Consider the following 12,135-nt stretch of genomic DNA (forward strand, 5'->3'; position numbering starts at 1 on the left):
GGATTTCACCCCAGGGGATGGACATCCAAAGGCAGGAGCCCCAGGGGAGGCTCCTGCAAGCTGGAACTGCCATTCCCAGCACTCTGGGAGGGCTCTGGAGCAGCTCCCCATGGCCAACCCAGGGAAAAAAACCAGCTGCTGTGAGAACGAGGACATGGGGTGGGTTTGTGTGGCTGCTGAGGGGAGACTTCCAATGCAATGCAGTGCAATCCAATCCAATCCAATCCAATCCAATCCAATCCAAACCCATCCTGTCCAATCCAATCTAATCCAATGCAATCCCATCCACTCCAATCCAGTGCAGTCCCATCTAATCCCATCCAATCCGATCCAATCCCATCCCATCCCAAACCCATCCCAACCAATCCCATCCCATCCCAACCACCACCCATCCCATCCCATCCAATCCCATCCCATCCCATCCCATCCCATCCCATCCCAGTCTCCAGCTCTGGAAGCCCCTCAGGTGGGAGGCAGAGAATCCCTTTGGGTCTCCCAGAGCTCTTAGGGCAGCAAACCCGTGTGGGTGTGTGCAAGGAGTGCTCCCCTGCTCCCTTTCCCACCTGAGAGGGGTTTGGCAGATTCTTTTTTGCGTTTCTGTGAAATGATTTGTGGATTGCTGTGCAATCAGGGGCTCTGCAAGGCCGTGTTTTGGCAGAGGCTGGCCCGTGCTAGGGCTCACTCTGAGCTGTATTTTGGATTTTGCTGGTTCTTCTGCGTGCTCAGGTTGTTCTCCAGCAGGGTGGGCAGAGAGGTGAAGGGCAGAGCTCTCAAATCACTGCAGCCACTTCCTGGAGCACCCACTGGCTGCTGCCTCACTGGGATTTCCTGAGGCGCTGGCAGGCCTGGAGTGTTTAAACAACTGACAGGAACAAAAGCTCTTAAGAAATGCAGAGATCTCGATTTTCCAGCCCCCCTCTCTGCTCTTGGGCCATTGCCTCTCACTACACGTACCTACAATCCTGCTGACAGAGAAGCAGACGTGTATTTGCATGTGTTTGCATAAATTTTCATGTATCTGAGCACAGGCCAGCAAAAGCCAGTGCTGTCTCACTTGGAAGGATCTTACAATGAGCCCTGAATGGATTGAGAAGCGTACCAGGGAGGTAGTACTGTGTGTCAAGGGAAAATGATGGATAAAATATCAATTTCTGGAACCTGCAGCAGCAGAACTGTCAAACTGTGAACAATGTGAAAATGTAAATAGCTTTTTGCTGCCTAGAAGCGTCTGTGAGGTGACTGAAGTCCTTTGGCAGTGAAAAAATACAGGAGCTTTCTCTCCTCGAGTGGCTTTTCTCTTTATTGTGTCATCTCTTGGGTGTTTCATACAAAGCAGCATCAATGGCAGTCTGGAATCATCACCATCTCCAGAATATCAAGGAAAATATCCTTTTAGGGCAGGAATTAAAGCACCCCCCTGGCAGCTGGTGCTGCTGGGAGCTGGTGGATGAGGTTTGCAGCGGGAAGAGCCCATGGCAGCCCCAGGATTCCTCCTCCTGCTCGCTTCCCAAAGCTCAGCCTGCAGAGGCCTCCTCTGAAAGCAGCCACAATCCACAAGCTGCTCCTGTTGGCTTTGGACTGGAACCACCGGGCTGTTGGAAGCTGCTGCTTTCCCCTGTGTGTAAAACAATTTTCCCTTTTCCTTTCCCAATTCCTGGCCTGGCTGTGAAGAAAATCACTTTTCAATCTCAAACCTGAGTGTCTTCTCTACTTCTCTCACTGATTGAAGCAGTTCAGTGCTCACCCCTCAAGTTTTTATTGCTCTTTCAGGGGAAATGTAACTTCTCAAAGCTCAGCCTTGCTGGCAATGTGTGATATCCCTTTATTTGCACAGCTTATCTCTTCCTACCTGTGGCTTTGGATAAGTTGTTAATAACAAAGGCTCGTTATCACCAAACAAACGCTCTGAAGTGGCACCATAGAAAAGCTGTCAGTCGGTTGGCAAGGGAAACTTTCAGATCAAATTCTCAGGTAGAGAAGCTGAAAATAAGAACTTTATTTTCTCTGTAACTGTGAGTGACTTCTGGAGTTATTCATGGCTTTGTAAGCGCGAGATGATCCCTGGGTTTGTGTTTATAGAGGCAGTCAGGGCTTCACCTGGCAGGGACTGATGAAATGCCAGCCTCTCAGCAGAGCCAGCTCTGGTTGAGGTACTTCCTTTAACTCCTTTTTACTTTTGGGAGGGATGAAAGAGGCAAATAATACATTTCTCACAGCCAGAAAACGCACAGTCAACCTTTGAATGGCTCCTCTGTTGTGTTTTTTCCCTTTCTTGTGTCAACAAGGCCTTGTGTCAACAGCCAGCAAGCTTCTACTTGTCCTGAGTGTGTCCCTGGGGCTGTTGACAGCATCTCAAACCAGTTTCCAGTCTGGCACAGGTGGGATTGCAAAACCACTGGAGAAGGAGCAGCAGGGAAGGAGGAAGAAGCTGCAAGGGGTGGAAATGGTGCTGCTGATGTGATGGAAGCTGCCACAGCCTGGAGCTTTTGGTGTGCAGGAATGTTTTGCTGGAAATATCTTGGTCTCCTCCGCTGAGGAGGAGTTTTTGTGCCGGGATCAGGCACCACCCAAGGATCAGGATGGGATTTAGGGTGGTTTTAGTGCTGATGTGGGTACCTGGCTGTGCCCAGCAGTGGGATCAGGGGTGGGCACAACCACAGCCCTTGCACAGAGCACTCCTGGGGAGGATCCACACCATGAGGTATTGATAAGTGTGCAATCTGCTAAAAACCCATCAGAATTAAACATCCACCTCAGCTGGAGGCCAGAGACATCTTGTCAGAGTCCAGCACTTGCCCTCCTGGCTGTGCACACACAGGCTGCTGCTGCAAGATGTGTTATGGAGTGTTCTTAAACCCGTATTTATCATTTCATGGTGCCCTTTCCCTCCCTGAGAGCATCTCCCTGGCTCTGCTAAGCTCAGGCCAACCTTGCCAAGCCATGGGGAGGATGTGGGCACCCCATTTCCTCTAGAAGCCTCCAGTTTCTTGCCTCAGCCTCATTTTCTGGCTTTTTCTTGTTGCTGATAAGAGATTCTGACGTGCGGCTCGAGCTGTGCCCGCTCCTGAGGCAGCAGGCAGGAGCAGCTGGCACTGGGTGAGCTCTGGGGCAGAATTTCAGCCCTTCAGTGCCCCAAAAGATCACTCAGGGGCTGAAGCAGCTGCCAGCACTACTGAAATGACACTTGGTGGGGTGTCCCTGCACAGGGGTGATCGCAACTTTAACTGCTGCAAAGTTACAGCTCTCTATAATTTATATAATAATTATAATAATTATATATATATTTTCCTGTGACCTCATGAATTTATCACTTGGGCCAATGCTGAGATTAATCAGGGGAGAAGGGGAGATATTATTTGAAGGTATCAAAATATTTTTAAAGCATGTTTTGGTAAAAAAACCCCAACACTTGCTACCTTACAAAGGACCTGGAAAGGTTTTCAGTTCAGTGTGACAATGTCTGGGCGAGGTGAGCAAACAGATGGGATAGAATTCATATTTCTCTTCACAGATGTAGTTATTGCCACTTTTTTTTGGAATTTAATATCAAGAGAGGCTTCTTTCTTTCTTTCTTTCCTGTTTGCCTCACCAAGAGGAGGCAAGACAAAATGTTAGGAAGCTCTGGGTTTATGCAAGAAGCAGGAAATCCTCAGGTATTACAACTTCCCTATTATCTACTTTTAAAAAAATTAAATCATTTAGCTCCTGTTCAGCTGATTATGCTGAAAATCTTTTATCAGCAGCCCAAACCTGACCAAGAGCTGCTGAATAACATCAGCCTCACCCTGAGACTCTGCCTCCCCAGGGAAGCTGGTGCTGAGCAGCAGCCAGAGAAGTTTGGTTCTGGATTTTACCTCTGAGGGGCCAGGGTTAAACCCTGGTGTGGCAAACAACTTTTCTTTTCTGCCAGAACCACTGGGAAATGTCACCTGAGCTGCAGCAGAGGGTGAGGAGCTGCAGATCCAGCTCAGAGCTGGGTGATGCACAGAGTTCTCTGAGAAAAGCTGGATGCTGGATTAAATATGGACCTTTTATCTGCTGGAAAGGGTGAGTGAGAAGTTTTGTGTCGCTGAATAGGCTGCTCAAAATCTCATCCTCACCTCTGTGAGAGCAGGGTCAGCAGCAGAAGAGAAAAGCACTGACCTTTAGCACATGAAAAATGAGCAGGCTTCAGCATTTGCACCAAATGATTTATTTGTATCAAAAAAGAGCTGGTTTAATAACAAGTGTTTGATAAGGCAGCTTCAGATTTATTTTAAAAAACAGCAACAATGAAAAAAAAAAACAGGGAAAAAACCCCACCAAACCACCAACAAAACCCCCCTGACCGTAGATCAGTGTAGTGACAGCATCGTGTAAAAATGTGTGAGTAGTGAAGAATAAACTGTGTTAGGCAGCACAACTTGGCATAGTTCATGGGCAATTTAATCTGCTTTGGATAGAGTGGATGTGTGAAACCACAGCCCCCATTAGCTGTAGCAAATGTCCCAGCTCCTGTCCCTCCTGAAGAAGTCCTCGGCCACGGCCAGGGGTGGCAGCAGCTCCAGGCAGTCCGTGCTGGGGCAGGGGCAGCACTGCGGGCCCCTGCTGTCCCTGCCCTGTGCCCCACAGGCTGGGCAGCAGCACGCAGGGCTGGCCAGGGGACACGGGGCGTGGCAGGGCCACTCCTCCATGGGACAGCTGTAGGGTGGGCTAGGGGTCAGCGGGGTCAGGGGAGACAGCTGAGGTGGGGAGCAGCTGGAGTTCCATGGGCTGGGCAGGTCTGCTGAGCTGGGAGAGCTGGCAGCCTGGAGATTGAGAGAGAAAAAGGGGAAAAAAAAGGAGATTTCAGGGGAATGGGGCCAGCAGCCAGAATTGCTGTGCTGTTGCCTTTCTCATCTGGCTGCCCAGGGAGATCCTGGAGGTGTAAACCCAAAGTTAATAGGGACAACCCCTGCCCAGGGAGATCCTGGGGTCTAAACCCAAAGTTAATAGGGACAATCCCTGCCCAGGGAGATCCTGGGGGTCTAAACCCAAAGTTAATAGGGAAATCCCTGCCCAGGGAGATCTGGGTACAAGTAATTGCGTACAAGATAGGGACATCCCTGCCCAGGGAGATCCTGGAGGTGTAAACCCAAAGAATAGGCAATCCTTCCCAGGAATAAAGTTAACTAGGGACAATCCTGCCCAGGGAGATCCTGTGGGTCTAAACCCAAAGTTAATAGGGACAATCCTGCCCAGGGAGATCCTGGGGGTCTAAACCCAAAGTTAATAGGGACAATCCTTGCCCAGGGAGATCCTGGAGGTCTAAACCCAAAGGCATTTCTGTTATAGGGACAAAACCTTGCAGGAGCTGTGCTGCTATTTGCACAAAATCTACAGGACCTCTAGAAGGGACATTCCCCACCCTGCAGCCTCTCCCAGTTTATTTTGTGCTCCCCCTGGGAAAGCATTCAGAGCCCATGAGCATCCCAAGCTCCTGAAAGCAGCCAGATTCCCACGTTGCTGCTGCTCTGCCCCAGGAGGTGACTGCCTCTCCCCTTGGGGACACCTGTGGCTGCTCCCCTGGGTCCCGAAGCTCACCAGGCCCTGGCTGAAGCAGAGCTGGACTGGCTGGAAGGTGTCTGGGGTGTAGTGTGGGGATGGCTGGAAGGCACTGAAGGCTGCCTCAGAGGGTGCATCTGGCTGCAGGCAGGAATCTATCAGCTGCTCCAGGTATCCAGGGCTTTCCTCACAGGACAGGCAGCTGGAAAACTGCCAGGACGGGCAGCAGCTGGGCACAGGAGGGATGGGCTCTGCTTCAAAAGGCTCTAGGAAAGAAAGGAAAGCAGCCAGCAGCAAATTAATCAGTGTCTGTCCTCACTAAGGGCAGGTTTTAGTGCCCTCCCAGGCTCGGTAACCCTGTGAATTTAGACATTAAACGGGCCTCTCAAGGCCTGAATTTTTGTTTTTGAAAGCAGAAACCACAAGGGAGATGCTCAGAAGCATGTGAGTAACTCAGGGAAGGCAGCCCCCTCAGCTATAAAGCTCTTTAAACGCTGGAAACTCTCCTGGCCCCAGGCATTTTGGACAGGGATCCAGCTGGAAACTCCCTCAGACTCTTGACCCTCTGGCCTCCCTTCTGTGCCCTGTTTGCAGCCCCAGGAGGTGCCAGGCAGCGATTTGTGCTTCCCAGCCTGGCAGATGTGCCTCTGCCTCATCTCCAGACCCGGGGCAGCTACACCTGCAGGAAAAAGGGGATAACAAGGAGGATAATTTGCTTTTTTATCCTCCAAACAGCCAGAGAGGAGCAGAACAAACGGAGCAAGGCACGGCTGATGTGGCATTGTGACCACGAAGTGTTGCTGGCCAAAGGGTGAGTTCCTGGAAGGCTGACAGCAGATCTGGCTTTTTTCAGAATTATTATCTTCTCACACCAAGCTCAAACATGGTTTAAGCCCTGTCCATGTGAAGGGCACAGGTCTGACATGCACATTGCAGGGTCAAAGGTGGCAGTGCTTAGCTGGCTGTGGGGAATGAGAAACACCCAAAATACATAAACTGATGGAGACCTTCCAGCCTGAAAAGGCTTTGGCATGTCAGCTTTGGCGTGTCTCACGTTTCTTTATTAACATAAGCAAATGGATTCCCAGCTATCGATGATTTAACAATTTCCTTGTCCATGCAATGCGTGCACTCACACCTGCCCAGCCTTTCCTCTGTGCTTTGGCTGGGGATAACTGAAGGATCTGCGAGCCCAAAGTGCCCCTCCCCTCACCCCTTCCCCCTTTTCCTTGGATATTAGCAGGCAGGAGGAGGAAACTCTTGGTGGGGTTGAAAATCTGGTATTTCTCTCGCTCCTGTGGATGCTGGCAGGAGAAGGAGGAGAGAACAGAACCCAGCCAGGGGCTCCAGGGCACTCTGACCCTCAGTGGCCCCAGAGCCTGGGGAAGGCGATGCTATTCCCTCGGGATGAGCATCTCCTCCCGAAGGGATGGAATTCCCTGCTGTGGGAAGGATACCCTGGGAAAGGAGAGCCCCGTGTGCTCTGAGCTCCACATCTGCACCCCGCGGGCTCCCTGCAGGTGCTGATTGGCCCCACCGCGGGCGCTGCCGGCCTCAAACAGGGCTGGGAAGGCTCGGGGCTGTGGGAAAAATTGGGAATGGGGTGGGAAGGGCCGCGTGGATGGGCTTTGTACCAACCTGGGTGAGGCGGAGACACAGACTCTGCAAACTGGATGCTGCTGCTGCTGCTGCTGCTGCTGTCCCAAGGAACCTGAGCAAGGAGAAGGCAAGGAGAGGAGCTGCGGCACACAGCGAGGTGAGTCTGGATTTCAGAGAAAACTCTTGAAATAAACCTTATTTCCCTCCTAGCTGTGGCTGGGAATACCTCCCTGGCATTGACAGAACATTAGATGAATGTGCGGAACAGGATTTTTGCTGGGCACAGCAGCCGCCCGGGGCGAAGCCCCTGCATCAGCTCCGTGCTGAGGGGCTCTTTTTGTTCTTCTTGCTCTTTTTGCTGCATTCCAGTTTTACAGAGCTGCCTCTGAAACTGGTGTGTGTTAATTTCCAGGAGCGTGAATTCCACACTGGAGGGAATCCCAAGGAATACCTAGGGATGGATATTACTGGGAATGAGTCATTAACGAATGACCGTTGCAGGCGTCCCAGCAGACTGGACTGGTGTCGTTTGAGAAGCAGCTCTGGCAGTGCTCCTGAAAAGGGACAGCTTCGTTTCTTAAGGAATGCTGGAAGCTGAAGCAAGACAGATCAACCACTTCTGGGAACCTGACCTGCTGGAAGGAAGAAATCCACCCCAAAAGTAACGGGAGTTTTGCTGCTTGGGGGCCAGGATTTTACTCTGCAAGTACAAAAATACTGGTGGGGTTTTTCCGCTCAGATTTAATTCATACAGCCCTCCACCTCATTTCCTTTACTCAAGATGCTCTCGAGTGAACAGCTCATTTCCCTGGCAACAACTTCCGGGCACATCCCGTGCATTTAATTCCTGAAACAGTGACTCTTCTGGGCTGAGGGTGCCTTTTGTCCCTGCTGCAGACGTGACAAGGCAGAGATGGAGTCCCCAGGCTGAGGTTTCTCAGCGCACATCCTGCCAGCCCAAAGCCTCGGGGCTTTTGGGGCGGGCCATACCTTGAGCAGGTCACCGAGGTGACTTCCCTCACCGCCACTTTTCACTTTTTCCTGTGTGGGCACCACTGGGGTTGTGTGAAGTGCTGGTGGGAAGTGAAAACCGGTTCCACGCAGCCCTGGGACACCTGGCTGTGATGAAGAGGCTGCTGCTGTTGGGGCTGCAGGGGAGCAGTGACCCAGCGTTTCCAAAACCTGACAATTCTCCTCACCCAGACCTCTCTGCCCCTGGATCTCAGGCTGGTTTTTGTGCAATCAGCTGCAACAAAGTGCAGAAGCTGAAATCTGAAAGGCTCCAAGAGCTGCAATGTCATGAACCAGGAAGAAACAATGATTTGCCAAGCTCTTTATGCAAATCCCCTGAGTGGCTGGAGCTGGAGGAATCCTACAAAGGCTGGGAGAGTGAATGAGAGGGAATGTGCAGGTGTGTGTGTGCACACAGAGCTCCAGCCCCTCCTCCAGAAGGGATGGGGCTGCCCAGGTGTGCTTCCATCCCAGAGGGAGTGACCTTTCTGGAGCAGCAGCTCTGCTTTCTCCCTGTATTCCTCACATTCTCACTCCTCTAGGTCACTGCTGCGATTACTCTGACTGAATGTTCCTTTCCCCCACCCTCACCAGCCTGTTACATGTAGATTTTGGCCCAGACATTACAGTCCTGGCAAAAAAAAAAAAAAAAAAAAAAGCCATTAAAAGAGAAGGTACAAAGCTAACACCACAATATTTTTACTCACTGCTGAACCAGTGGCTGCTTGTCGTGCTCTCCTCTGCTGCAGCAACTCCTTGACTGTGATCTTCACCCTCACACCTTGGTACACCTTGGGCTTTCCTGGAAGAATTTGTGGAAAAACATTTTGCAAAGAAGGCGAATCTCAGAACAAACAGCAAATCCAGCAGGTTTTCAGGTGTGCTCTACGTGAAGAACAATTTTAGACTTAACATGCCTATTTTTTAGTCTCTGTTTGCAGTCAGACTCACAGCCCTCTTTAACACCTGCTATTCCGGCTTGGGACAAGCAGACACTCATGAAAATCTTGCTGTTGATAATATTTTAAAACCACATGTTTATTATCTATCTCCTTCTTCCCCTGCCCCCCTTCCAGCTTTCCCAATACCAAGCTCCATCTGGTGCTGCTGTTGGACTCATTTAAATTCCTGACATATTTGCCTCTCTTGGGACCTGAAAATAAATGTGGGAAGCATTTCATCTGGCAGACGAAGCCCAGGAATAAAACAATGGAAATATGTGGGTGGTTATTCAGAGAGCTCAACAAAACACCAATAAAATTACTGTTTTCTTGCAAAGCCTAGATTATCTCTTTATTCTGCTCATGCACAGCCCCTATTTATTTCAAACAAGAATTTAGCGTGTGTTTAATCCAGCCAAAACTAGCCAACAATCACCAGTCACTACCTAATGAGGGATTTTTAGGACAGGAAATGATAAAGAATTTACTTCTTCTGAAAAACCACTTTTACTTGTTGCACTCATGGTAAAACACTCAGCTCCTCTGGCAGTTGTTCCTGTCTTAACTTTCTGCTGATGTTTTAACTGAAATCACACAATCAAAGGAAACACACCCAGACTGGTCTCTGCACTTAAAAAATGCCAGAGCAGGGAGCAGACAGCCCTGAAGGAGGCACCAAAAATAAACTCCCAGCAGGAGAACAGCAGTGCCAGAGCTAAACCCGGCCTTCCAGTGCCACCTCTGGGCACAGAACACCTTCTCCAGGGCAGCTGCACAGTGCCAGGAGGCCCTGGCACAGAAACAACGCTGGGTTTGCAGGATCTGCCCACAGGGAATCCTGCACTGCAGGCACTGTGCTCTTGTGCTGGAACCTCTGCTGCCAGTGCCCCTGGGGTGCTCTGGGGGAGGACAAGCTGGGACAGGCACCCCGGGCCCTCCAGAGAGTGACAGGGCTGCCCTCGGGGTGGTTTGCTGAGCTGGGCTCAGCTGGGGATTATTCAGCTCGTGTTTTGGTGTTTTGTTTCTGTTCAACAAGCTGGGGAAAATGAGAGAGGGAAGGGTGGGATTTAAGGAGAACATGCCAATTACCAGAGCTCCCTGCAGGCAGGAAGGGCTCTGAGGTGGCAGGGCCAAGGGTGGGGTGGTGAGGGGGGGCACGGGGTGGGCAGGGAGCAAAGTGATGGGGCTGGGGGGCAAGGGTGGGCACACGGTGGGCAGGGCAGGTGGGGAATCAGGAGCAGGGTGACAAGGATGGGCTGGGGTTGGGTCAATGAGCAGGATGGTGAGGGGTGGGCTGGGGGTCAAGGGCAGGGTGATGGATTTGGGAGTCAGGGGCAAGATGATGGACTGGGGGTCAGGGAGGAGGGTGGCCAGGGTGGGTTGCGGGTCAGAGTGATGATTCTGGGGCACAGAGAGCGAGGTGATGGGGCTGGGGGTCCAGGGCACAGTGATGGTGCTGGGCATTGAGGGAAAGGCTGCTGAGGGTGGGCTGGGAGTAGGGTGACAAGGACAGGGGGTGGATTCAGGGTCAGGGAATGGCGTTGGGATTCAAGGGCAGCGTGGCCGGGGCGGAATGTGCGGGGTGGGCACCCAGAGGTGCAGGGAGGGCACAGAAGCAGAGAAGATACCCAGAGGTGCGGGGTGGGCATACAGGGGTGCGGGTAGGGCACAGATGCAGGGTGGGCACCCAGAGGTGCAGGGAGGGTGCACAGGGATGCAGGGAGGGCACAGAGGTGCGGGGTGGGCACAGATGCAGAGAAGGCACACAGGGATGCAGGGTGGGCACAGAGGTGGGGGGGCACAGATGCAGAGAAGGCACACAGGGATGCAGGGAGGGCACAGAGGTGCGGGGTGGGCACAGATGCAGAGAAGGCACACAGGGATGCAGGGTGGGCACAGAGGTGCGGGGTGGGCACAGATGCAGAGAAGGCACACAGGGATGCAGGGTGGGCACAGAGGTGCGGGGTGGGCACAGATGCAGAGAAGGCACACAGGGATGCAGGGAGGGCACAGAGGTGCAGGGAGGGCACAGAGGTGCGGGGTGGGCACAGATGCAGAGAAGGCACACAGGGATGCAGGGGGGCACAGAGGTGCAGGGAGGGCACACAGAGGTGCAGGGCGGGCACCCAGATGTGCGGGGTCCCCTGTGGCCCCCCGGCCGGGGGTGGCAGCGCAGCCAGCCTGGCAGAAGCCCCGCTCGGTGCCCGCGGAGCCCCGTGCCGAGCCGGCACCCGGCGCTGGCACCCGGCGGGCAGCAGCCGATCGCGCCGTGCCTCCTCCCTCCCTCCTCCCCGCCCTCCCCGCTCCCTCCTGCCTTGGCAGGCGGCATCGCCTCGCCGGCGGAGTGACCCCGGCGAACCCCGAAACGGCCCCAAAGCGGGGTGCGGGGGCGGCGGGGGGACGGACAGAGCGGGGCTTACCGGACATGCCGAGCCGGAGCGGGCAGCGCCTCGCCAGGTGCCCGGTGCAGCAGCAGAGGTGGCCCCGGCCCCGGCCCCACAAGCTGGCCAAGGGGGCAAGAGGAGTCAGCCTTGAAATTTGGGGGTGAAGGGACCTGCCTGCCCGGTGGCAATGACAGGTGGATCCCGACAATATTATTGTTTTATCCCTACGGGTATAAGTTTGAGTTTTTCTCTCCTAATGCCAAGTATTTAAAACCTCTAGAAACCAATGATTTGACAATCAATGATTGCGCGATACTTTCAATTTGAATATTCAAAGGCTCCACAAAATGGGCTATCTTTTTGTGAAACAGAGCACATCCCCATCTAGCAGAGGGTCTGGGGGAATAGGATTTGGTGGGGTCACCCTCCCCACCCTTTGCTTTTGGGACATTTGCAGGGTTTTATCCATCTTTCCCTGAATGCAGCAGATGCCTCCAAAGCAGCTCAGTGTTTTCCCCTCAGATGCACAGGCTGGGCTCCAGCCCTCTCAGATTTCATTTGCTACCTGCACTGAACACTCTGCAACGGACCAGCTTGCTTTTTGCACATTTTTTCACGTTTTAGGGCTAAATTCTGAGGTTTGGGGGCCAAAATGGCAGCGGGCAGGCGTGGCCTAA

The 12,135-nt window shown here is 52.7% G+C and overlaps 1 protein-coding gene across 1 annotated transcript; it reads right to left on the minus strand.

The window, feature by feature from the left end:
* Positions 1 to 4,419: 4,419 nt before the first annotated feature.
* COLCA2 (colorectal cancer associated 2) lies at positions 4,420 to 11,501 on the minus strand. Its single transcript, XM_030964785.1, has 5 exons — positions 11,495 to 11,501; positions 8,841 to 8,977; positions 7,162 to 7,234; positions 5,563 to 5,789; positions 4,420 to 4,787 (listed from the first exon to the last, which is right to left on the minus strand). Exons 1-5 carry the CDS (start codon positions 11,499 to 11,501, stop codon positions 4,470 to 4,472), a joined length of 762 nt encoding a protein of 253 aa, XP_030820645.1. The 3' UTR covers positions 4,420 to 4,469.
* Between the last annotated feature and the right edge of the window lie 634 nt (positions 11,502 to 12,135).

This window comes from Camarhynchus parvulus, chromosome 24, assembly GCF_901933205.1.
Source record: "Camarhynchus parvulus chromosome 24, STF_HiC, whole genome shotgun sequence".
Taxonomy (NCBI): Eukaryota; Metazoa; Chordata; class Aves; order Passeriformes; family Thraupidae; genus Camarhynchus; species Camarhynchus parvulus.